The sequence below is a fragment of the Argiope bruennichi genome, chromosome 1, assembly GCF_947563725.1.
Source record: "Argiope bruennichi chromosome 1, qqArgBrue1.1, whole genome shotgun sequence".
Classification (NCBI taxonomy): Eukaryota; Metazoa; Arthropoda; class Arachnida; order Araneae; family Araneidae; genus Argiope; species Argiope bruennichi.
In genome coordinates, this window is record NC_079151.1 from 4,900,433 (window position 1) to 4,928,420 (window position 27,988).

Below are 27,988 nucleotides of genomic sequence, written 5' to 3' on the forward strand. Positions count from 1 at the left end.
TAAGGTGAGAGCTAAGGCTGGGAGTGTCCAGAGCAGGTGGATGCCTTCCCTGTTGGGCCTGAAGGTTGAACTTTGTCTAATGGGTAAACGATGTCCTTGTATTTGGCAATAAAATGTTACTTTTTCTCTGCTTCATTTCCGAAGCTTTTCATTATTAAACGCTTGTTTGCGATCAAAGAATGGTTTCACGATGTTTCGCCATTTTTAGTTGAAAAATCTATAACCGACTTTGTTGGTGAAGTCCAGTCTATAAAAAAATTTAAATCGGGAGAATTTACTTGTAGAGGTCGCAACTGAAAAGCAATCCCAATAAATAATAAAACTGAAGTCAATATCCGTATCTGTTGTCCCTCATGAAACGCTAAGCTCATCAAAAGGTGTTATTACCGGTTGAGAATTGTTTCATGTACCAGAGGAAGAAATTGCTGAAAGTCTTGCGAGTCAGAGCATGAGCCATGTGCGGGGCATAACTTTATGGAGAGATGGCCAACTCCTAAATGCCAATATTGCTTACATTAAGATATCCTGATTGCCAAAATATATAAAATCTGGATGTAACACTGATGTATCAAAATAAAATCTAATAATATGTGAAATTTCTTTCTCAAGCAACAACCATCACAGCAAGTTATCAGATGTTATACGGATCCATATACATAAATGATGATACTCTGAACTATAAACTAATCTGTAAAAAAGAAACTCGGAAATTTTAAGATACGTCTTTATTTCTTAATGAAAAAAAAAAACCCTGTAAGAATTACATTTTGCAGTCATAGAGCATATTGATTCTTTTGGCATCGTCTTTGCTGAGTTGTTTAGTGTTGACGTCGTTCAAGTACCGTCCGTCCTTGCCTTCCATTGTGCGCAATCTGTTTGCTTTGTCCTTCGAAAAGGTCAGGGATCCGTATAACATAATAGAGTCATAATCGAACGGAGTCAGGAGTATATTCTGGAGAGGGGACATTTTGAAGAACTGATCTTCTTGCCCTGCGAAGTATGGATAGTTAGTAAGAATGGAAAAAATTTTATTGAAAACTTCGTGACTTTTTTCGCTAACAATCGACAGTTGAGCTGTGTTAATTTTATTCCTTTTAAAACTGAAGGCATACTTTGACAAGTAGAATTTTCTGTCATCAACTTTCTCTCGTACATAATTTGGCCCGGATTGTGCTATCTATTTAGAGGAATCGAGAACATCTTTCTACATATCCAGCTTTCTAAAAAATTAGCAATAAAGTTATAAGCCATTTTTAACCCATGTACCTTAATACCACTATAAATATTGCAAAATATTTTAGGCTATATGATATGATAGTATGAATAGAGAGGAAGCTGAGTGCTGAATCATTCAATATTCAATAGGAACCGAGCTTTGAGAGTTCTTTTAATGTAAAATTTTAACTCAGAAACATTACTTTAAATTTTATTTCAAATAAATTCATTTGAATAATTTCTGTTAAGAAGTCCAACACTGTGTAATACTATGCAAGTTTGTGTGTCCGATGCGCTCAGTCGCATTTGCGCTAACTCATTAAAAAGTCTCATTTGCATTCAAGATTTAAAAAGGTTACCAAATTTTAAATTTTATCTTTGCATGTAAGATTTGGCGATTTTACAATGTACGCCATATGGTAATCAATCACTGTCAGCGTGAGAATGATACTCCATGTCTCTGATAACGAAACGATAAGCTTCCGTGAGAAAAATGATGATAACCTTCACCACGTTTCAGGCGAGTGTTGAAAATAATAAATAAAATGTGAGAAATGTGCTTTAAAAATTTATTATAAAGGGACACGTATATAATTTCCCCACACAAAATAATAAAAATTATAAATTTGATTTGCATAATACAAACTTAATCTAATAAAGTGAACTATAATTTTCAGTTTTATGAGGATTTAAACTTTATATATTTTATGGTTTAACTTTATTTAACAAAATGAAAAAATACATAGAAACTGCTTTCAATTCAAATTTAAATGGATATCAATAACGTTTAGTTCTTTCAATATGCATATATGTATATATATTCCACAAGCTGATACTTGAAATGAGCTAATGTATTTTTTACGTTAAAATTGTTTTTTTTTTTTTTTTTTTTTTTTTTTGCAAAATAATAAGCGCTTTGTCAAAATAAATAAGATAGGAATCATATTAGTAATTTTAAAAATAACTGCTAATTAATTTTCAGAGAAAAAAAACATATTTTTAATAAGAAAATGTTAATAATTATTGAAATATATTACCTCATTTTCTAGCTTATTTACTGTCAGATTTAAATATACATAATCTTATGTACCAGCAATCTACGTGTAAATGCAACATCTGTACGTATTACATTAGAACGCTAATTCTCAGATACAGTATCATGAGCTAAAGTTTTATTCGCAGGTAATGTAGTAGCAAATTTCTGCCTATTTTCTTAAAAGCGCTGCTAATGATTTGATACTAATTTTCCATCTGTCCTAAATTTATGCACAAAGGAAAGCTAGAAATAAAATATATTATTTTATATTTTATTCGTTCTTTTTTCTTTTCTTTCCCATTGAATTTTTTTTCCAAAAGTATAGATTCATATAGATTTAACCTTTATCGTAATCAAAATTGAAATTACGATATCAAATATTTAAATATTAGACAAGGCTAATTTCACAGCTATGTAAGCATTGTTTCTGAAATCATTTTTTTTTCTTCTAAAAAGCATTAGATGATTGCACTTAGGAACAAGTTTTTGTTTTTTAAATACTGCATCTAAACATACTTCCAATTACAAAATTTCCTTAAATAAGGTAGGCAATTGTACGAAAATTGTAAAAATTATATTCCATCATAATTTCAATTGTGAATTGGTATAATTTTTCTTTTATTTTCATCTATACGTACAATATTTCACATTTCTATCTAGAAAAATTGCAGGGATTCGCTTAGTTTTCAATTTCGAAGGAATGGCCACAAATGTGGAAGAAAGCATTTATTTCAGAATACAACGTCCAATCATTATGGCTCCTAAAGAATTTGATAATCGCAAACAATGTTGTTCACTTACATTCGTCGGCATTTGCAAAGGGAAGAGAAACTTGAAAGAGACATACTGGAATGCTCAGCAAGAAAAGAAATTTTTTTTTTAACTCGAACTTGTGGAGTTTCTAAAAGAATGATATATATAAGACAACAAAATTTTTTTGTTTATGATGATGATTTATTTTGTATGTAATCGCACTAAATGATTCCCTAGTTCTAGAAGAATACAATGTCGTTTTCAGTTCCCAACAATTTAATAGGCTGTGTGATTTAGTGATTAAAAATTGTAGGATCCTTACTTCAACTTGAGAGAAATGGTGAGAATAGTTATATATATGATGAAAAAAATGACATTTTGTCCTATTTTTTAAGTACCCCTTTGCTAGATTACAAATAGTCAATCCAGAGCTCAACATCCCAAAATTGACAGTGTAGAGAATATTTCAATGTAATAACTGGTATGTATGTATGTATGGCTTTGTATGTAATACAGAATACAAGATCGAAGTCAAAAGTCAAACAAATAGGCCCTTCCTAAGGCAAAATCAAAATTTTCTTCTATGTAAAATGCTGTTTGGTGAGACGGATGTTGCTTTGATCTAGATAGAAACATTAATTTTCAAAACGGACTCTTTTGAAAAAGTGAAAACAATTCTTTAAAAAAAATTCATCATCAATCGCTATTTTCTGTTCATATGTTACATGCCGCTGTTTTTAGAAGTTCTTTATTTGGTCCCATTTTCTACAAAAGTATACTTTGTGGTACCGATAGATTCAGTTTTTTTTTTTTTTTTTGCATTATATCTGAACTAAGGAATTAATTAACTTTATCAGTGGATATTTGATAATTATTTGCTGACTAACTCAAAAAGCCAGTCCTTATGTCACATGAACTCGATCTTTCTTTTAATTTAATGAAAGTTAATAAATATGCTATATGTTTTAGCAAAGGGAAGACAGAATTTAAACTGCTTGAATTAAGCAGCAAAATATGTTATATCCTTTGAGAGTAAATTTTATTGACCACAGTTTAGTACTTATTACAGTATAATTTTATAGAAATACTTTAAAAATAAGGTAAGGCGATTCTTTTCGGTAGGGAGCTCCTTCAAAGGGGGCTTAAATTAGAATTAAAATTATTTCCTGAATTTGATGCTCAGATCAAGAGGTCTATCGTAGCTCTCAGAAAACAGTTATAATCATTATCATTTATTGGAATTGGAAAAAACTAAAGAAAAAAGATATAATAAATTAATATTAGAGACACTAAACAATACAAAAAACTAAGGTTTTGTGCTTTTATACCTTGAGGAACAAACGAATAAAAAAAAGAAATGCTACAGTTCATAAAATATCAAAGTTGAGTTCAGATTTTATATGCTGGTATGAACTTGAAAATCCAAAAATATTTTACATTATTGAGCTTAAAGAAATTGATGATGTATTTGAGGAACAATTTTCTTTAATCGGACCGATAAAACAGTTTTAATAGTCTATATTTTATTCTACTTTGAAGTGTATTTTCAGAAAGTTTATTCCATTTTTTAAAGTTTAATCCATAAAGAATTGTTCTTTGAAAGGAAAACAAAATGAGTTAATTTTGCCGCTTAATGCTACTTATTTAAATATCAAACTGACTTTCGACATAATTGAAGCTCTGGTTGTTAATTTTTTTTTTTCAACTTTGTATGTGACTATATTTTATCGATACTTTTTAAGTAACAGACATGTAGCATTCAATAATTAAAAACTGATAAATAATCGGCAGAATACCATGATCGAAGTAATCCACTTATGGACATTTTTTTACTTGTATTTCTTTTCTATTTGACTAATCTGATTTAAATAAATGTTAAGACAATTTTACTCCTACTAAAATGTTATATTGAAAACTACAGAGATAACAATTTTTGATATTTTTATATCTGCATCAATTATTATAGAAGTTTGTTATTCTAAAATTTAATATATCTATAGGTTTTAGTGTCAATTTTTCAAATCTTATTTCAAATTCATTTTGACTATAGTTAGACTAATAGTTACTATATATTATAGTTTTGATGGTATAATATCCAAACAAATCAAGTAGTTCGAAAGGAAAAGTTATAAATGTAATAATTATTTTACTTTCATTGTTAAAAATTTCGAACATTGATGATCATTGGACATTGATTGATAATCTCGAAGTCTCCTTTTAATTTTTATTAAATGTTTTTTGATGTCGATTTGAGCTTCATCCGGCTTACAAGAATGGTGCATTTCTGAGAGGAACACAGTTGTTTTTTGTTTTCAGTACCCCTTTACATTTTTCGTTAATGCAGCGCCATGTTATCACATTTTCAAGGCGACAGCAATATTGCCGATATTGATGTCCATTATGCACAGCTGACTGCTTTCTTTTTGATGTTTCGAAAACTTCAGTACTGTTATGCATATTTAAAATCGGATCAAAATAACGAAGAGGGGAAAAAATCAAACACACCGAGCAAAATAATCTAAAATAAACTTTCAAAAATGTTCCTAGCCTTCTTAAAGAGGAATTATCAGTTTACTGTAAGAAAAAAAGGTGAATATTTCAAGAAAAAGAACCCTCAATCAGCAATCATTCTCTTATTAATACGAGAAAAGGGCATTCTCTATAGTCCCTCTCGATGCTTGCCAAGTTTTCCTGCAAAGGTAATTGAATTCCAATAAACGTACAATGCAAGCCCAAATGACACTATTTAATGACTGAGCGCAAGTTCCACAATCCCATTGTACAATATTGGGCAAATATTATTGAAAATTATACATTAAACAATGTTGAGCAATATAGAAAACATTCTATAGCAAATTCTATATTTAACAACTTTGCGTATATTTAACAATGACATAATCCCATATTTAAAAATATGGCAACATCTTTATTCACATTATACCACCTTTATTTTTCCTCCTTCTCCTTTTTAAAATGAATCAAGCTTGTCATATTATTCATCAACAACGAAAATTACTTGATTTTTAATATCTTGGCTGAAGTTACCAGACAATTAAATATGCCTATATACACTATCCACCAATAAGTATTTGGACCAAGTATAAGTATAAGTACCCAAGCAAATGAGGTTATATGCGCTCCTAATCTACTTCACTCCTTCTGTACTTAAATATCGTGTAGGAAACAGCACTGGCATTAGTCGCATGAGAGATGCCATGAAATTCAGAGCTATATGACTTCGAGAAAAGCGTACTTGCCGGATGTCAAAGAAATGACCGATCATTAAGGGGTATATCTAGTGAGGTAAATAGCCCAAAATATACCGTAGCTTTTGTGATTAAGAAGTGGAAGGTGAGTGGTGATTATCGGAATGTGCTTCAACACAGCAGATCCACGAAATAAGAGATAGAGACCAACGAGTTCTGTCCAAAGAAATTTGGGGAAAAAAACCAGCAAACCGATTGCCCTCCTATTCCAGGAGCTCCAAAAAGTATCCGGGACTGTTGTTTCGATAAATCCCATTTGCAAGGAAGCACACTTGCTGGGATTCCATGGTTTTGCTGCTGCCCATAAGCCTTTGATTACAAAATCAAACCGCGTTGCTTGGTTTAGGTGGTGTAAGGCACGTCAAAATTGGACCATATATGAGTGGAAACGGGTTCTCTGGAGTGATGAATCAAGGTTCAATCTCTACCAATCGGATGTCAGAGTCTGTATTTGGCATATGCATGGAGAACGTCTTTTGTCAGAATGCATTGTGCCTGAAATAAGGTTTGGTGGAGGTGGAATTATGGTCTGGGGATGTTTCTCGTGGTATAGACTGGGTCCCTCGAACACAATTCCTGGTAAGCTGAATAATGACTTCTACTCCGCTGTTCTAGACAACAATGTGGTTCCTTCGCTGTGGCAATTTTACTGGTTGGATCATTGTTATTTCCAGGATTGGATTGGATTGTGAAGTTTAGTGGCGCAAAAGCCAAACCTGGCCATACTGCGCCAGACATACGGTTAAAATATAAAGACCGTGTTTTTATGTAAAATTATGTAAAAGTAGAAACTGATAGATAAAATTACATGGCAATGTCTCTTAACATAGTGAACAAGATATAAAAAGTGGTAGCATAATAAAATGTTAAATAATATGATAAAAACCAATTTCTTTTAAAAATTTAAAAAGATTTTTGTGGGGATGCTCCCCCACAAGCATTTGCATGTCCACTGTTGAAGCATTAAAAAATCTTAAACGATGACGATTAAAATCAGGACATTCAACTAAAAGGTGAAGAACTGTTAAAATCATTTTGCATCTCGTGCAGAATGGAGCTCGATTGCCGAATAAAAGATGTTTATGAGTAAGACGTGTGTGGCCAATGCGGAGTCTAGATAATTTAACATCTAGCTCTCGCACTGGTAAACAAGGCCAGGATGAAATGATAGGTTTTATATTGTGAAGTTTGTTATTTATTTGAACATTCCATGACTCCTGCCAGAGTGAGTAAAAATGACGTTGAATTGCCTTTTTCGCATCACTGACTGGGATGTCTCTCTGAAGAAGTAAAGACGCACTCTTTGCAGAATTATCCGCGAGTTCATTGCCAACGATTCCGACATGACTCAGAATCCAACAAAATAGTATCTCAAACCCCCTGATTTGGAGAATCTTTAGAAGATCCAAGATTTCCAAGGCAACCGGATGAATCTGATTTTGAGTATTAGAAAGTACTTTCAATGAGCTCATGCTGTCAGTATAGATACAAAATTTACGATCAGAAGAGAGTGAAATCCTCTTAAGAGCATAAAAAATTGCTAATAATTCAGCAGATAGAACAGAAAGCAATGTATCTAGATGATAACTGAATGTATCGGTATCAAAAACAATACCGCAACCAACATGATCGTCTGACTTTGAACCATCCGTAAAAACCTTTAGGTGATCTAGATACTGACAGCGATGAGAATTAAACAGATTCTGGTAGATAATAGGGGCAGTATTCTGCTTCTCGAAACTAGAGAAGGGATTTAAAAAGGAAAACTGAGAAATTTTCCAAGGGGGGGGGGGGAAGGAAAAGAGATTAGAGGTCTGTATCACCTTATCATGGAGCTTGGAATCGTGAAGGAGAGATTTAGCTCTCTCGAAAAATGGGAGAATGTGGGAAGGTCGAGCATTATGAAGTCTTCGAAGACTCACCGGAAATGTCATAGAGGACAAGGGGTGCTTCGGAATAGACAAAGCTCGAAGGTAGTACTGGACAGACAGTTTTTTACGTCGTAAATCGAGTGGTAGCTGATGACAGAGAACGTAAAGACTATGCATTGGTGAGGTTCGAAATGCTCCAGAACAAATTCTCAAAGCAGAATGGTGTACAGTATCAAGTCTACGCAAGACTGTAGAACGCGCAGAGCCATACACCATACATCCGTAATCCATACGAGATAAAGTCATTGCTTCGTAAATTTGCAGCAAGGAAGTGCGATCTGCTCCCCAAGTGGTTTTAGAAAGTACCTTAAGAATGTTTAATGATCTGTCACACTTCTTCCGCAGATGTAAGACATGCGGAAGGAAAGTGAGCTTACGGTCAAATATTATTCCCAGAAATTTTATTTCATTGACCACAGGTATTCCATTATTCCCAATATGGATTGAAGGATCCAGATGAATGGCTTGTTTTCTGCAAAAGTGAATGCATTGACTTTTCTCAGCAGAAATAGTATGTCCATTTTCATCACACCATCCCACCAGTTTGTTAACTGCAACCTGCAGCTGGCGCTCTATTAAGCGCATGTTGATTCCTTGGCAGGAGATCTGAAGATCGTCAACATAAAGAGTAGCCTGAATGGATGAGGGTAAAACATTAAGAATTTGACTGAAATGACAGATAAAAATTGTAACACTGAGGACACTTCCCTGTGGAACACCCTCGGCTTGAATAAAAGGATCGGAATATGATTTACCGACCCGAACACGAAATGTGCGTAACGATAAAAAATTTTTTAAAAACATGGGCAAATTTCCTTTGAATCCAAACTTTGTAAGCGTAGAGAGAATACCGAACCGCCAGGTACGGTCATAGGCCTTTTCTATGTCAAAGAAGATAGAGACTAGATGATTCCGATGGACAAATGCATTGCGGATTTTAGTTTCGAGTAAAACAATATTATCAAAAGTCAAGCGTCCTCGGCGAAAACCACTCTGCAGCAGCGGGATGCATTTTTTTTCTCTCCAGTTCAAACATAAGACGGGCGTTAACCATGCGCTCAAGTGTCTTGCATAGACAACTTGTGAGTGCAATAGGCCTATAGTGTAGAGGGTTAGAGGAGTCCTTGCCGGGTTTGAGGACTGGAATCACAATAGCTTCATGCCATTGTGATGGAAACTTCTGTTCAATTCAAATGCGATTAAATAAAATTAGCAGATTGGAAAGAGAAGTGTCCGGCAAATGGCGAAGCATATTATATGTGATTCCATCAGGACCAGGACTGGTATCATGAGTCTTCGACAACACCGTTAGTAGTTCGTGCATTTTAAATTTCGAATTGTACGGAAGGGATTTTCGAGTGAAAAAATACAACGATTTCTGTTGTGCACGATTTTTAATTTCTACAAATGAAGGCTTATACGAGTCAACAGCAGAAACCTGTGCAAATGCATATCCCAGAGCATTGGCGACATCTAATGGGGAAGAAACACTTACATTTTCCGTCTCAAGAACACGAATAGAAAATTCTTTGTAAATTCCATTAGCTGCTTTAACCTTCTTCCAGAGTAGTTTCGGAGAAGTAAAGGCTGTGATGGAAGAGACGAAATTAATCCAAGACTCTCTCTGGCTTTGCTTACGAATACGACGAGCATTAGCTCTGGCACGTTTAAAAGCAATTAAGTTTTCTGTTGTGGGATATCTACGGAAAATATTCCACCGCTTTTTTTGTTCTCGGTGACTGTCGCAGCAAGCCTCATTCAACCACGGTCTCGGGAATTTCCTCAGACTTGGAGAGCTTTTGGGGATTGTATTGTTCGCAGCGTCAATTAAGCAGTCAACTACATTTTGTATAGCTTCTGTAATATTAGTCGTTCTGACCATATTCTCCGAAATTATTGCTTGTTGCGCGAAAGCAGTCCAGTCTACCCGCTGGAATAGGAAACGCGGGGGACAGGAAGTCACGCCGCCTCTATCAACGAAGGAGACCATTAAGGGGAAGTGATCACTATCATAGAGATCACTCTCAACTGTAAAACTGAGCAACGGAAACAGATCAAGAGAGCAAATAGCCAGATCCAGATTGTGAAATGTCCATGTGGGTTCGTGGAAATATGTTTTCTCGTCATCATGGAGGAGACAGAGAGAGTTATCAGTGATAAACTGTTCAATCTGTCGCCCACGAGAATTTGTGCTTTCTGAACCCCACAAAGTACTATGAGCATTAAAATCGCCAAGAAGCAACAATGGCTTGGGTAGTTGGTCCACTAGACTATTAAGTTCGTGTTGGTTAATGACAGCATGTGGTGGCAAATATATACTACAAACTGTGACAAGGGTCCGTATATGGACTTGAACAGCCACAGCTTGTAAGGAAGTTTGTAAATTTAAATGAGAGCTCGGGTAAAGGTTCGACGTTAAGATGCAGACACCACCGGAAGGATTATTTCCAGTGTTAGCGTCTTTCCGAGCACAGTTATATCCACGTATTTTCACAGCAATGTCATGTTTCAGGAATGTTTCTTGAAAAGCAAAACAAGCAGGATGGAGCTGATTAATAATATGCTTAATGTCAACAACTTTGGGCCGAAGACCACGACAGTTCCAAGAAATGAAAGTGCCCATTAAGTAACTGAAGAATTGAGTTTATTATGGCAAGTGTTATGAAGAGTTGGCGAAACGTCGCAACTTAGTAATTCATCATCCTCGCCAGACGGATGGAGGGAAATGGAATCGGGACTTTTAGGTGAGCCAAAGATGGACGTTAAGTCCTTATGGACATTACCTTTCGTCGCAAGTTCCAAAGCGACAGAATTTTGTGTTGCAGATTTTTTTAACTTCGTTCTTAGTTCTTTTGGCGAGAGTCCCCGTTTTGACAGCTTTAGCTTTAGTGCTCTTTGAGAATTGGAGTTTGATTTCGATCGGACTGGTTTGCTAGTTTCTGGTGCACTGGATGCTGTATTTTCAACCTCAGAGTCTGAAGAATTTTTGACATTTGCAGTTTGGGAGTTATATTTCATACAATTTTTACATTTACAGTTTTCACAGAAGGGTGTTTTTACAACGGAAGCATAGCTCACACCAAGTTTGGGTGTTTGAGCTAATACTTTTTGTCTTGCCTCAGAATAAGAAATTGATTCTTTAAATTTAATCGAAGTTATTTGCTTTTCAATTTTCCAGCGTTCGCAGGCTCGAGAAAACGATGCGTGGCAGCCTCCGCAGTTCACGCATTTTTCGGGGGCGTTACACGGTTTATTATCGTGGTCTTTTCCTGCACAGCAGGCGCATGTAAGTGTCCCGTGGCAACTAATCTTCGAGTGGCCGAAACGCTGGCATTTGAAACATCTCAAAGGGTTTGGGATGTACTGTCGGACCGGAAGTTTAATATATCCAGCATATATAAATTCTGGGATTGTTGGTCTGTGAAATGTAAGGATATAATGCTTTGTGGGAAGGAGTTGTTCATCCCGCCTAATGGTAATTTGGCGTACATGGGTCACTCCTTGGGATTTCAATTCCGCAGTGATCTCTTCAAGGGGAACATTGAACAATTCACCACAAGGGAATTCAAGGAACTGTAATTCAAGGGGAACATTGAACATTACACCCTTTGAAAAATTTAACGATGTTACAGGGATATGAGCTAAAGCTTTCAGTTTCATTACTTGCTGTGCTTGCTTTTTGTTGGAGACTTCGATCAGCAAGTCACCAGAACGCATTTTACGTGTTGCAGTAACATCACCAATTGTTGCAGAGATAGCCTTCTGCACAAGAAAAGGTGATACAGAATTAAAGGTTTCGTTTTTGTCAGAAATTCTTTTAAGTATAAAAAAGCGGTCAAATTGTGGAAGGTTGGTAAAAAGATTAGGTACTTTGCGATGCCCACTGAAGGGAGATTTTTTGCGAGAGCCCATGCGACATTAACAATGATTTAAGCTCGACGGCACCGCCCACCACGGAGCCCAACAAGGGATGGCAGCCACCGGCTCTGGGCATTTCCAGCCTCAGTACTTACCATAGGGCTAATCGGTTACCTATACGCTCGGAGTTACCCCCGGGGACAGTGACCACCCTTAACGCCAAGCCCAAGGAGTAACCCCTTCGCTTGATCCCTAGCAGACTAGCTACTCAGGTGACTATCTACCAGCCGATTGATGCACAGGGGACCGTCTTTCTAATGGGTCACCACGCACGGCCAACACTTGGGGTTTTGGCTGTCCATGAGAAGCAAGAAGCAAACACGGCGGCGACAGCTTCTCATGGAGAGCTCCCTCGCTTGCCGTCGAGGGAAGAAAACACACAGCAGAAAGCAGAAGGCGTAGAGGAGAGCGAACTGAAAGGGAGTAAAGATCCCTGGGAACCTCGGGCTTGGGACACCCGTACTCAACTATAGTAGGTGAGCCCCTGAGGGGTGTTATTTCCAGGATGACAACGCCACTTGTCATGTTGTGAGTTCCACCATGGATTAGTATGGTGACAATAGGGTGAACCGACTGGACTGGCCTGCCCAGAGATCAGACTTGAATCCTACAGAAAACCTCTTGAACGAGCTGGATCGCTGAATTAAGGGTGCAGGAAACGTCCAAAATCGGTGAAAGAACTTGCATTTCTTGTCCAAGCTGAATGGAAGAAAACACTACTCTCCATCATCCAAACACATGCGGAAATCAAGCTCCGTAGGGTTAGGGCAAAGTAGAGTGTATTTCCCTGAATGTGGATGCTCTACCAAATATTGAATATGAATAAATTGTATTTATTTACAGTGTATATTTTGGTGTATGGTGTTATTCTTTCTATTTTATTTATATAGGGTATATTTTGGCTTTCATTCTTTATCCTGAATTTAAAAGCATCGCATTTTTAATTAAAAGTTCTAAATCGTTCTTTCTTTCTTTTCTGAAAGTAAATATGGTTAATTAAAAATAAGAAAGTATAATCATAAAAAATTGTGCTTTCGAAAATTATCTATCCTAATCTTTTATATAATATACCAACGTTTTTATATTAAAATCAATTATCAATTCTGATGAACAACACGCGCTTTACAAAGATTTCTATTTCCCATTTTTCTTTGTCTTGAAATTGTAATGGTAGGAAATCAAACCCCAAAAAACGATAAATGACTTTGGAAAAGTAATAATTTTCTCAGTGTATTATAGAACCGTCTATCGGAACAGCAAGAAGAGTTCGACTTGCACTTTTTTCTTTTTTTCTTTTATCAGAGTGAGAGAGAGAGAATGATCGCTTAGAATCGAAGAGTGACAGAAGGATGACTTTTAATTTTTATGTTGACTGAATAATATAATACTTTTAAATTAATGTTTTGTGATGTGTACAGTGGAAATAAATGAATGATTTATTTTAAAAATAGTTGAACTGTTCACTGAGTAGTTTTGCTAATACGTGACAGTATTCTATAATTTCAGTAGCAATTATTTCTTAACATAATTTCTATGGTTTACCGTATTAGGAAATCTTAGTGAGTGAAAGAAAATGTGAGAGAAAATAGCCTTCTCTTTAGCTTCGAATTATATTTTCAATCCAAAAATGTGTAAAAAAAAATGTTTATTAAAAGACCTACTTAAAATGAGATATGAAAGTGTGTGATAATTCGCTCCTTGCTTACTTAAATATTATTTTACAATATCATGATACAGTGTGCTACTTGAAAAGCTTCATCCCATCCATCTAGTCCTTGTCGCTTGTGAAGAGATTGCATTGAAAATTTTATTTTTAAAAAATCTAGAATTTTGGTGCATAGACTGCACACCCAATTACTTCGTGTCATTTCTGTCTCTGAGTGACAGTGTTTATAGATAAACGTAACCCCCCCCCCCAAAAAAAAATTATTATTCATGTTTGAGAAATTCTTAAATATGGGGATTAATAATAATATTATCTAAAATGGATGGTACCTGAGATAATAATTCATTCCACTTTTTTTCGGATTGTACGATCTTAAATAACTTCGAAGGCCGTATGCGAATTTCGAAGGGAGTTGGATCTTTGTCAAATGAATTATATATCCATTTTAACCCCTTGACCTACTCATTTACTTAATCTCCAAATGAGATGACATATTCTTTTATGAATAATTATTATTATTTCATTCCTGTAGTAATATAATGACATTTGAGATGTTGAAGTGCTTCTAAGTGATATTTGGATTTTAAATGACTGAATACTCTAACTTAATTACAGATTTAAAATACAAAATTCAGTCATTCGATACGCGAGTCAGACTCGTCATTGTATGCGAAGGGGTTAAGAAAGAGAAAAAAAAAACAGAAGAAAAATGTTTGCATTCATAATATATTTAAACTTGAAATGCACTTGTAAATGTTAGTTCGGGAAAGGTGGAAGAACTCATAAAAGATGAAACCATTAATGACTTGTTCTGTTAGCTACTTAGTTTCCTACTTTAGTTGTATTTCCTTATTTGAAATCATAGCAAACCCTTTGAATATTTTCACGATCTTTGAAGTGCAGAACCATTGCGACGAAATTGCACAAAGCGATGAAGTGATCTCAAAGAAAAATGACGCCGCATTTCTTCAGACTCAGGAAAGTAAGCAGCCAGAGGAAGAAATGAGGCATGTGTCTACGTGGCACACATTTTAAAATGTCAAGTGAGATTTTTCGATTAGAAGCTTTTAATTCCTAAGAAAGAAACTAAATTTAGCTTGATTAATTAATATGATCCAATTGAGTTAAGTATCTTCCAACAAAATATATAAACCAATGAGTGCTATACATAATGAAATAAATATTGAAATTTAATCTTAAGTCGAATGAAGACTCCTTTTTTTCAATAGATAAGAAATTTACAATAAACAATAAGTAATAATTGAATCTTCCTTAATTTATAATAATTAACTTAGTTTGCAAGAATGAAAATGAAGTATTGTTAGCGTTGAAAACACACAGTTAATAGAAATCATTTGTTGGGTTTTTCTCATAGAATTTGCTAATGAGTTGAAATAGGATTCAAGAGTTCAGTTCTTCAGATTTGCAATCGAATGCTCAGATAAATGCTGTAATGCTATACCAGTAGAAATTTTATTTTTTATTTTCAGCTAATATAAAGAATTAGCATTTCTCACCCGTCTGTGAATTAATCTTTTCCTGCTGTAGTTAGAGTTGACCATTTAAATCTCTTGTATTGTATCAGTCTTTGCGTGATGGATGGATTACAGAGAGGGACAACAAAAATAACAGTTTCGCAAAAAGTTTAGGGAAATCGCAAATCTTATATATTTTAACTAATTGTAAAGAGGAGTAAATCTATCCTTTTTTCCACAGTTTAAAAAAACAGATTGTAATATGCTTTTGTTTGTAAAAACCGCTGTAAAATGATTTTGTATTTTCCTCTATTTTTCTAATCTCTAGGTTAAATATGAAACTGGTGAAACAAATAACAAAAACGTTATTCCATTGTATGCTTCATCATATCATTACGAAAACAACATACATTATGTATCTTACCCTTCTTATGACAAAATTAACCAAAGGTAACTAAAACCAAAATCAGCAAGACAGACATTTTCATTACCTGATTGGATGTTCTCCCAGAAGATGTTCAAATAATCGTCTCGGTCCGATCTGTTCTGCTCATGGTAGAATCCGATGGCGTGGCCCAGCTCATGGGTAATGGTTCCCTGCCATCCGCAACCTTTGCCCAGAGAGACGATCTGCGGTCCTCCTACTCTACCCACGAAAGAATAACATCTGCCATAAAAAATAGAAATGGGATTGAGAAATAAGTTAGAATGCTATTCACTTGTCTTCAATTTTTCCTTTTGACATCTATCGGATGTTAGTTTTAATATGCGATTTCCACCAGATTTTGATTTCGATAAATATGCGAAACATTTTCAGTATTATAAAAATAATAAGTTAGAAATTATTCATTTTTTTTAAAGTTGTATCACAAATATATGATTTTCTAATAATTGTTTATAAGATTTTTAATATATGATATTTTTGAAAACTATCTCCAACAGGAAGAAATAGTTTTATATTGCATGTTTCATCAAAGTATACTTTTGCTTTTCTTCCTCAGGCAATTTATATTCATAACATACTAAACTGTCGTCATTTTTTTTATAGCTTCAAGTTGCATGATATGTAATTTTCCATCTCACTGTTGTTAATGGTGTTCCATACGCGTAGTTTCGTCGTCATTTAAATTTCCAATCAGTGACAGAACTATTCTCACAATCATGTTTTATGATGTCACTCTCGGTCTCATCACTAGAATCGAAATCACTTGGAGAATGGCTTTCAAAATATTTACTGCCACTATCATTAAAGAAATTATATAAATTTCTTTATTCATTTTTGAGTTCGATATATTAAAAACTGAGTACAAATGGCATCACTTTACCGGAGAGATTCATTTGCTCCTCTGCTGATGCTTACAAGGCAATCGTTCCCGCATTGCATAGAGCCTGAGCTTCCGTCCTATCACCTCCAACGCAACATATGACCGCAGCGACAAAGCATTTGCAACATTCGTGACCTCGTGTTTGCGAAAGCGGTTCCAGTAAATGCTCTGGTTTTTACAATAGGCATTTATTGGAGACACAAACGGGAAGCACAGAAACACACACAATAGAATTGCGATGGCAGAAGAGATGTTTCAATTTGCTGCCAGCAATCCCATCGTCTCTCCTCAATAAGTTCCAGAGAGAAAAGTTCGCCTATTTGTACATCCAATTTGCCTTTTAGCGTTTCAGGAATACGATACACAAAAGATTTTTTTTCCCTAAATCGGGCTTCAGCCGTATGCGATGAGCATCGACGTTAGCGATTTTCGCCTTATCCGTAAACAGTTCACTAAATCTAGACAATAACTGCACAATTCGTTTTTCAGTTTTTCACCTAAGTGACTCGCATCTATTTTGTCACGCAATTTACAGCTATCATTATCTGATATATTGGAAGTTGGACTGATCTTCCTCAAAGACATCCAACATCCATAGATCGAGGACAGTACTTCCGTATTTGTTTCACGTGCACGTGCCTAATAGTAGCATCGGATGACTTCACTTTGTACGAATGAGGAAGATTGAACTGAGCTGTCTCACCGAGTCCAGTCCATCTAGCATAGAACTTATTGCTAGAGTAGGGTATTAACATCACCACACTTTCTTCAATGACAAAAGCTCTTACTAATGATCGTTTGTTAAAATAGTCGCTACACGATATTTGTATATCAGCTGCATCTAAGGAAACTTTCTTAGCAGCTTTTTCCATTCTAATTTTCATCTCTTTTAAATAGTTTATCTATGATTAGGCAATCTTGTAGGTAGGTGGACTTCACTAGCCCACGGAGATTTTAGAATGGCAGAAGGTTCTCGAACATCTCTACCATATAGTAGTTTGAAGGGCATGCCCCAGGAGTGGTACTCGGCTGATAAGTAAACACTAAAAATGACAATCCCCAGTCTCCAGAATATTCTCTGATAATATGGTGCAGCATATCTTTTAACACTGCATTCCACCTCTCATCGAGATCATTACTGGCTGGATCACTAGAGCAAGAAAATCTAAGACTTGACCCAATTCTCTTAACACATTCTTGGATCAGGGGAGATTTAAAATTGTTTCCTTGGTCACTAGCTGTGAAGCTTGGAATAAAATTCCGAGTTTCCGAGAAAATATCCACAACAGTGCATCACATGTTACCTTTTCGATCAGTGGATGAAGAGGTATTGCTTCAGGCCACTTCGACATTTCATCCATCAGACAAAGAATGTACTTATGTCCACGGCGGCCAGATGGAGGTTCAATCGGAACTATCAAATATTTACGTTTATGATTTCAAAAGGAAGTTCAGGACGAGTAAATGGAGTGATGGGAGCCATGTCACTTATTTTAATTTTCCTCCTCAACTGGCAACCCATACATATTGAGTCAAAATCAGAAACATCGGTAGACATGTTTGGCCAATAAAAATTATAACTAATATTTCCTTCGTTTTTCTTATTCCCATATAACCTCCCAAATACTGATTCATGCGAAAGTTCTAAGACCTTTTTCATCCTGCTGAGCGGTAATACTAACTGACATTCGCATCTCATTAAGTATTTTATTTTTATGATAAATTAATCCTTCAATTACTATAACATTTCCTTTTTGTTGCTTCAGTTTTCCTTAACAGTTTCTAAGGATAGACATTCTTTCTAATCAGGGCCAGCCATCCGGGTGTGGTGGATACTATGCATTGGACCCCCCACGATTGAGGGGCTCCAATATTATCAAGAACTAAAATAATGTTCCGAACAATAAATAGCGGGATGGAAAAAAGAGAGAAAGAAATTTAACTGGAACAATAGACAGGTTTGGAAATTACGAAGTTAATAGATATATTAAATTGTAATGCAAGTGTGCAACATATTATAAACATAAAGTAAGTAGATTTACGAACATTTACCTTACCTTACCTACCTACCCTTAAATTTCATATCATATATTAATATTTCATATTATAAAATGTTTAATATTGTTAGATCTAATCAGGTTCATACCAAGGAAATGACACTATGGATGTCAAAAAAGAAAAGAAAAAAGAAGAAAAGCTAAATCCCAAGAAGTCACAAATAGATCTTCCTTTTGTGACTCCTTATTTTTTTTTCTGCGAAATAATTCTGGCAATGAAATTGTCCTGACTTCAGAAGTTACAATTCTGGCTTCAAATGGACAAGAAAGTTCTACGCAGTCTTACACTGAAACTGTAAAATTCGTTGAAGAACCGTATGTTTATACAAATATGATCGAATTAGATTATAACGACGAAAATGACAATAATGGATACGATCAAGTGAATGATCTAGGTTTATGACCAAGTATTGTAATTATTAAGTTTGGAATGCTTTATGTTAAAACCACACACAAGGAAAACAATTGGTGGTTCCAGTGACGCGGAGCATCGGCATCCGCTGTCGACTAGACTAGTAAACCGGATCGAAGTTGTTTGATCATGAGTCGACGGTATCTGGACGAAGACTGGAATGGCTCTTGTAGTGCAGCAAGGAGAGAGGCATAGGTGTGTAGGAGTAGGTGGTGGGATGTAGCTTTGGTTTAGTACGGTAACAGGAGCGTTGAACCACGATTCAATTATATAGTATAATAATTTATTGAATTATATAGTATAATCATTTATTCAATTATATAGTATATTCATTTATTAACTAAGAGCTAAATTGAAATATACTTACAAACAAAATCCAAATAAATATGCAACCATTTCTTCAATTTTGAATAGCACTACTGAACAACTACTTTTGCTTTTTTTTATTTGTTTAGTTACAGCAGTACTATTTTAGTCGGTTGAAATGTTTGCTTTAGGGAAAATATTAATTTTAAAATTGCTAAACTCAAATTAATACCCTTGTCCCGGATGCAGCCTGATGTAATCTTTTTCATTTGTTCTGGGAATAAATCTGATGCACGTTTTCTTTTTGTAATTGTCCATGGCTCTATCTACCAGAAACATATCTGGAAGTAAATGGAAAAGCAAGACGTTTTAGAAAATTTCTTTGGGTTCAGTTCCACTTATAAGAAACATATATAATAAATTGTTATAAGAAATTACGCTTTTTTTTAAAAAAATTTATAATTATAAAACATTTAATCAACTCTGTGAAATTTGTCTTTAAAAGAAATGCAATGAAATATATTAAATTCAACTGTACGATTGCAACAAAACGATTGCAACTGTTTAATGAAGAATGAAACAAAGATAAGATTTACATAGAATGATACAAGTTCAAAATTTGTTTTGCATAACTTAAATTGCTCTTTTCGATTATTTTGGCTACATAGGTAGCATCTAATCATTGCACAATTTTTGAAGCACATCCATATCAATTTCTTCACTTTTTCATTTCTTTAATGGACAAAAACGGAAGATCTTTAATATATACCCATAAAGAGACATTGCACTGAATTATGTCGAAACAGTCGTGTCCAAGGTCAGAATAGAAGATTATGCAATCCACAAAAGACACTGACCGATATAAAAGGAGTTGATTTAAAAGTGTGCGAATCTCTTGTCTCGGTGCACGTGCAAAGGGAGGGGAGGGGGACTATCTTAATTAAAGGTGCAATCTCTAGAATCCATTTAAAGATGAAGAATCAGCCATCGCAAAAGTGTGTCAAAGCGAACATTTATTGCGCGAACAAATTTTAAAAAAAATGTTTCTTACACTTTTTGTGCGTGTCAAGATAAACGTTTATTGAAACGGATATAACTTTCAAGGCAAGAAAATGGATTTTGCAATTTTTGCACGAGCCAAAGTAAACGATTATTGAAAAGTGTATACGTTTCAAAGACAGAATGGACCTTACATATTGTATGCGTACCAAGGCGACCATTTAAAAAAATATTTATAGGTTTAAAAGAAAATAAGGACTTTATAGTTTTTGTGCATTTTAAAGTGTTATAAATTTAAAAGGAAGGAAAATATACCTTATGATTTTCACTTATTTCTCTTCATATGCACTGCGCTTGCTTCACAAAGGAAGATAAATTCTTTCTCTCTACCTATCTACGTATCACTATTCATTAAGTCGTTTGGGATACGGGCAATGATTACTGCTTTCGTTATTTTCAAGTGACAAACAGAGTCATTGTAAAAAATAGTGACTCAAGTAAAACTTACACTTAATCGTTTCTTCGAGACCGGGATCTTGAACGTAGGGCACAATACCGCCAGGCCACAGCCGATCCTCCCTGCTTATTGCGTTTTTATCCTTCAGAGAAAAAATATTTGAGAATGTCACATGCATAGAAAACAGATTATGTTATCAAATAATCTAATTGCACTACAATCTGCTTTTCCTTTGCTTGAATTTCTTTTCTGAACTTCATCTTCCAGAGGATTTGATGGATTAACACCATCCGAAGGTTTGAAATGTGGTCAAATGACGAAAGCGACCCTCTCCCACGACATTCCACCCTTAAACTCCCAAACCACACCAAAGTGATATTACATCTTAGACATACACATGAAAACAGTCACAGACATAGACACTTGGTCTTTGACTTTTACAGATGACGAGCTTACTGTTTTCTTAGCTAAAACACAGAACTCTGCGACTAGGTTATCAGGGCTTCAGAAACGAAACGGCAAAAGAAAAGAAACTGAAGAAACGGACATTCTAACATGTATTCTGTTTCATAAATAACAATCCAAGCACGCTCTCGTACAACCGTGTACAGGAAAAAGTAGCTAGTAATTGATTTTTAAAAGAACAGAGAAACACATGGTTTTGTTATTTTTCTTTAAAGGCCACTTCTGGAAACTATTTGTTGCATATGTGGTCCAGTGGATTACGAATTTCAAATTGTCTTTTGAATCATTTATTTTTAAAAGCCACGTGAAATTATATACATCATGTACAGTAATTTTGCTGTAAGAGTAACTATTAGACTACTCCGGCACCTTCCATCCAAACGTTTCGTTGCCTGTCACATAAGTAGATAAGGCTCACGTCGATTGTAAAAAGACGCTCAACAGCGCCATCTGCAGGAAAAGAAATCTGTAACATCTTTCAAAGATCGTCATAATGTAGGAAGTCTTAAATAATCTTCAAAAGGCTTTGAAACCTGTTCTATGATCAAAGAATTACTTCAGTTTCATTTTTGAAAAGGTTTTGGATTCAACAAAATTCACTGATGAATATCTGTGACCTAATTCTTAATATTTTCAATCTATGTCAATTTATATGACTCATTGTTTAAACTTATTTTGAATTAGCTGCCTTTAGAAACCAGCAGGTACACCGGCAGTATTGGCTGTAAAAAAATGTCAAATATTTTATGAATAATTTAGTCTTAAAAGCTTTATTATGACTAAAGGCAAATTATGTTTAATTTTTAAATTTTGTTAAACATGTAATCCATATCAATTTAGATGTCTTATGCAATTAAGTTCACTGCGCTTATATTTCTCTGATTTACTACAAATTCAACAAAATTCGGACTTTTATAAGCAAGAAACCATTAAACTTCAACTATTCCAATAGCATGCAGTTGAATCGAAGCATTTTCATAAAAAGCAAAATAATTTTTCCTTAAAGATCTGTGTATGCTGCAGAATATATTATAGGACTAACGTAATATCTAGGAGTATTATTTAATAGTAATTTCTTTAATTCAGTAAAAAAAAAGAAAAAAGAATCCAATGCATAAGAATAAGAAAGCAAAATTTAAAGCTAAAGAAAAATAGTATATTTTCGTACAACCAATCATTACAGAAAAAATCAACAATGTTTAAAAAGTGATCAACATTAACCTTATCACCTTCGAAACTCCTGATTAGATGACGCATCCTATTTTGAATATTTAATGATAATATAAAGGAACGTTGAGGCTTTACCTCAAGTATTGGGGATTACTGAGTGATTTTTGTGTTTCAAGTGACGCAATGATTCCATTTAATTTCAGATTAAGTATTAAAAATTCAATAATTCGATGTCAGATTCGTCATTATAATGCAAGACGGTAATATGTTTTCGACCTTGCTTTTGAAGTTAAACCTTAATAATAATGCCACAGAATTAAAAAAAAAAGAAAAAAAAAGAGTATTGAAGGCATGTTTAAACAAAAACCTATTCAATATAGGAAAATAAAAAAATAAAGCGAATCTCCAATGAACAAAAGAAGAAAAATCGAGTATAAAATATTAAATCAAGAATGAATTACATCAAGAATGACTGCAATAATATGGTTGTGAAATATATTTACAAATATCCTTAAAAAATGCCTAACCTTTAAAGAAATTTTAAACTTATTTTAGCTGTATTTGTTGAATTTTAAGGGGAAAAAATTACGAAATTCAATTGGTATCATTTCAAATACATTTTTTTAATATTTTAATATACTTTTGCACTATTATACTTGCGAAAGTTATGAAGTAAAAAATGAAAATATATATATATAATTTTTAATACATTAAAATCTCAAAAAAAAAAAAAAAAAAATTATACATTTTCCTACATTCCAAAGTATATTTGTACGAAATTTGATACTTCTGGGTCCAATATTCTATCTCGTAGAGCGCCAGCACACGTACACATATGCATACACACTCAGCCACACTTATATATATATATGTATATATATATATATATATACTTTATCATCGACAGAGATTTCTATGAGAAATCTACTTAAGCAATCACTTTTATATATCATGACTGTAACATCAAATGCCGTTACGTCGAAAACCACGTATCGCGGAACATGCGAAATTTTGAAGCAGATGTTGGAAACAATTGCGAGATATGACATTTTGAAATGATATACAACAATTTAAGAGTATATATGAGTTCATTCCAAGTTGAGTTTGACTCTGAGATCCTTTTTAAATTTTCAATCTGTGCACCGGATTTCACCCGTATAAGTCTCTTCATTTTGTAATGGTCGTGTTCGCTTATCGCATAATCAAACAGCCGGACAGGCAGACTTTCTCAGAATGCATTTTGCTCAACATTTTATAGAAATTTGGTGTAGAGATTTTATTCCGAATTTCATCCCTTTAGTCCAAAGCGTTTTCGAGTTATCTTTGTCACCAACAAACAGACGGCGGGCATTTTCCAAAAACGCGTTTTTCGGGGAGGTTTAAAACGTGAAGATTCGCGAAAATCTTGAGCTCGAGTTTTTCGACGATTCCGACACCCTCTTCGTTCTCTCTGATACGTGAAAGCGAAAATGCGATTAGCGTCAGTAGAGAAGGTTTTGTATTTTTTCGTCATTTCCGCTTCCATATCCTGTTGCAATTGTACGGGAGATGACAGAAAATGAGACAAGGACATAGTACAAGGAACAGAGTATCGTCAGGCTTCTATAGCGGATGAATCATGAAAAGTTGAAGCTTAAAAATATTTTGCCGAAGAGACCAAGTGACATAAAATATATAATTGAAATTTTTAGAGATCATTCATCTTGCCAAATCGCCTGGTTGCCAAAAGCGATAGGCAAAATGAAGAAAGAAAAAGGCAAGGATAATTCAAGTGTTTGCACGTCTCATATCTGTCACAAATCCTTGTCGTATCTGTCATGCTATTAAATAATTTCTATTTATTTATTTAAACTCCTTACTTTTTTTAAATTATATATCAGACGAAAGTTTTGTTTGTGTCATCTAAAAGTTATGAGCTTCAAATAAATAATATGTCACAATTTAGGACAATTGAATGATATAAAATTATAGAAATAATGAGAGATCATTTAAAATCATGTCTGCTTTTTTTTCCTTATTAACTGTACAATGTAACCGAACCATCGCGAAATACTTTCTTTTGCAAATATATTTTTCCCCCCTGTCAATTGTATTTAATGAATAAAGCAGCTTCATCATATAAAGAAGCCTTATTATTTGAATCCACTGTTGGACACTTCCAGACGCATGCTCATTTTAAATGGAATGTCCTTTTCACTGTGGAGTGCGTTTGCTGTCTGGGCACATGCCGCATATAGAGCTGATTAACAGTTGCATCCATCAAACGACCTTGGCATATAACATTCTGATATGACAGTGACGATATCTAATTCTCTTTCGACTGAGTACAAAGCATCCTATCTTGTTTTCTAATATATATATATATATATATTTTAATTTTGAATGGAAATTCCAGGTAATGGTTTAAAAGGAGATATATTTTCTTACCACATTAAGATCTGTTCCTGCCATATCACCGCCAAATAAATCAGGGTTTTCCATCGGTGCATACTGGAGGCCATCTGAAAATCAATTCATTTTCCATGAATGAAAGTAGAAGATCTAATACGTTAATGGATATTTTCTAAACAAAGTATTTAATTCTTAGATTTCAATTTTTAACCTCAAACCGTTCTAATAACTGGAGAGAATAACATAAATAATGTTGATTCGCTTAAAAATTATGTATATTTTTTTTCAAATGTGATCAAATCATTAACATTATAAAATTCAAATATTATATTGCAAAAATCTCAATCGTAAGAACAATGAAATAATAATTGAAAGTTTAATTGAAATGATTCGCGTCATTTGAAATTATTTTGTTAAGCTTAATTTGAAACCATTTTGTTTACATTCAGTTAAATATTTTTATAATTCATAATGAACTGAATACCATTTAATACCAATTATATAAAATGAGCTCTTAGGAAAGTTTTGCAATAAGGCTTTGTTCATATTTAAGATTTGACTTCATGTTTTAATGTCATATAACATCTAACAGTTTTAATGTCATCTAACATGAGATTAGTCTTGTTTATTGATCAAGTTAAATTAATTGTTTGCCCTTTAACATGATTGTTGGCTCAGAAACAACAACAAATATATTTTATGAGTTAAAAATGGAAATTAAATTTATCTGTTTTTTTTTATGTTAACTTTTTTATCATATACAATAAGGCATAATTTTTTTCAGAATATTATTCTAATTTCTTATGATTTGTATTTGATCTTCAAAGCTTAATATATATAAGAGCTTAATATATATTTAGAGTAGTCTTCTATAAAGTATTATATATATATATATAATAAAATATAATAAAGTATTATATATATATATATATATATATATATATATATATATATATATATATATATATATATATATATATATATATATATATATATATATATATATATATATATATATATATATATATATATATATATATATATATATATATATATATATATATATATAATACTTTATAGAAGACTACTCTAAAAGCGTGTTCTTAAAACCTTTTTACCATCTAGATTAATATATTTTATAATAGATAATTATAAATATCAGGAGATTTTGCAATCACTTCTCAATTTTACCACCAGATGGCGCCTTCCATAAAAAAATTAACCAAACTTAAAGTGAAAGTTAAGATTTGGAAATGTTAAAATATTGTTTTACTACGGAATTGTAATGCATAGAGACAAGTCAGGAAATGAGTGATTACAAAATTCCAATTTTATCAGCGTGAAAAACAGCATGTATTAAATAAAGATTATAACTTCTTTTGAGACGAATCAATTTCTTTCCTTTCATGGATTTGTGAGCAGAAATTAAGTATATTCAACAAAATTTCATTTATTCATTTCATATAAAGAAAACTCCTTTTTTTATTAATTCATTTCTTTCCCTTTATTATATTGTATGAAAGAGATGGGTGGTCTCAAGCGTCCTTAGTTGACTTATAAAATTTATTTTATTTATTAAAAACGTAAATTAATCAATTCTTTTGTAAAAATACCAAAATTTTTAAAATTTTCTAAAGTCTATGATACGACAACAATAAAAAGCGAACATTTTTTAAATGAATTTAACTTCAATTTATCAATTTATAATAATGTGTAAATATATTGACGTAAAAATATAATAGCATTTGGCCGTATTATCTAAGACCTATGAAAATAACAAAATATCCTTTTTTAAAAAATCTATAAATATTCGTAAAATCATCAATCTAAAATTTCATTTCAAATCTTCAATAGTAAGGCAAATTAGAAAAGCAAACCGTTGGTATTCGTCAGGTATAACAGTTAATTCGAGAGATTTAAAAGAGGCAAAAGTTCGTGAAATTTAGAGTTTGTATATTTTCATTCATAGATTCAACACAGAACTCGCCAATAGAAATTATTTTATTCAGTTTTGATTTCGTTTTTCTCGAAAAATTGTTATTTGATACTTTTTGCTTAAGTACAGGAGAATCTGCAACAGCACATTATGTTTGTAATCTACTGACACATAAGTGGATTTTATAACTTCCCAATATACTCTTCTCCAAGCCGGAAATCTTCATCTTAGCAACTTTTTGACAATGAAATCATTGCTTCCAATTTATGCATATTCTGAGTCACATCTAAAATTATAGAATACGATTCCCTTTCAATACATTCTTTGAACAAAATTCTTCAGACTATTCGTCTAGTTCGATGTTGCTTTTTTCAACGAACAAACAAAAAGATTCAGCAATTGAATGTCATTTTAATGTCATAGGATTTTTATAGTTTAATCGAATCAGATATAAATTTGTTTTATTTTGCGTCTGCAGATTATAATAATTCAAAACAATCTTTTTAGAGATATTTCGCATGTTTTCAGATATCCTGAAATTAAATTACGTATCATTCATTTCTCGTACTTTTTTCTTTTCTTTTTTTATTTGAACATATGTTAAAGAAAAACACTGTTTATCCATGAAAATTCGCTGTTTATCCATGAAAGATAAACAAATAAATGAATCAATTATTTGAAAACTTAAATAATGACATTTTAAACGCTCATTTCTTTTTTATTTGTTGGAACTAGAATAATTCTATTTTCCCTTCTTAAAATGCTAAACAGAAGGAAATTATTTACTCACGTAGAGATTCTCCTGAGCACAAAAGTAGGAGACCAACAAGAACAATCATCTTGCATAAATGCAAATGATGAAGATGCAAAACGCAAGAAAGTAACAGAATAGTAACAGTATATTCTTGTCATATGGCGTTTTTCACACTCGGTATGATTTCTATCGATAAATCTGTTTAATTCCCTTACTACGTAGGTTTCCTGTCGATAACACCAGTTAAATGCTCATTTTACACTCAAATTCCGTATTATTCAACGATACGATGAATTCGCAAATGTCATTTTTTTTTTCCTGCTGTTAACATTTTGAATTGATATTAATACGCACAAAATATCAGTGTAAGCGGACACATGGCTTTCTTAAGGAACATAATACGACCACCAACTCTTTCCTTGAATACAAAACTTCAGCACAAAATAGCAGTTGAAG

General features: G+C 33.4%; 1 protein-coding gene across 1 annotated transcript; it reads right to left on the reverse strand.

The window, feature by feature from the left end:
- Positions 1 to 716: 716 nt before the first annotated feature.
- LOC129961911 (astacin-like metalloprotease toxin 5) lies at positions 717 to 27,700 on the reverse strand. Its single transcript, XM_056075578.1, has 6 exons — positions 27,569 to 27,700; positions 24,879 to 24,952; positions 20,868 to 20,958; positions 19,593 to 19,701; positions 15,752 to 15,927; positions 717 to 990 (listed from the first exon to the last, which is right to left on the reverse strand). The coding sequence occupies exons 1-6, from the start codon at positions 27,615 to 27,617 to the stop codon at positions 761 to 763; spliced, it is 729 nt and encodes a 242-aa protein (XP_055931553.1). The 5' UTR covers positions 27,618 to 27,700; the 3' UTR covers positions 717 to 760.
- Positions 27,701 to 27,988: the final 288 nt, after the last annotated feature.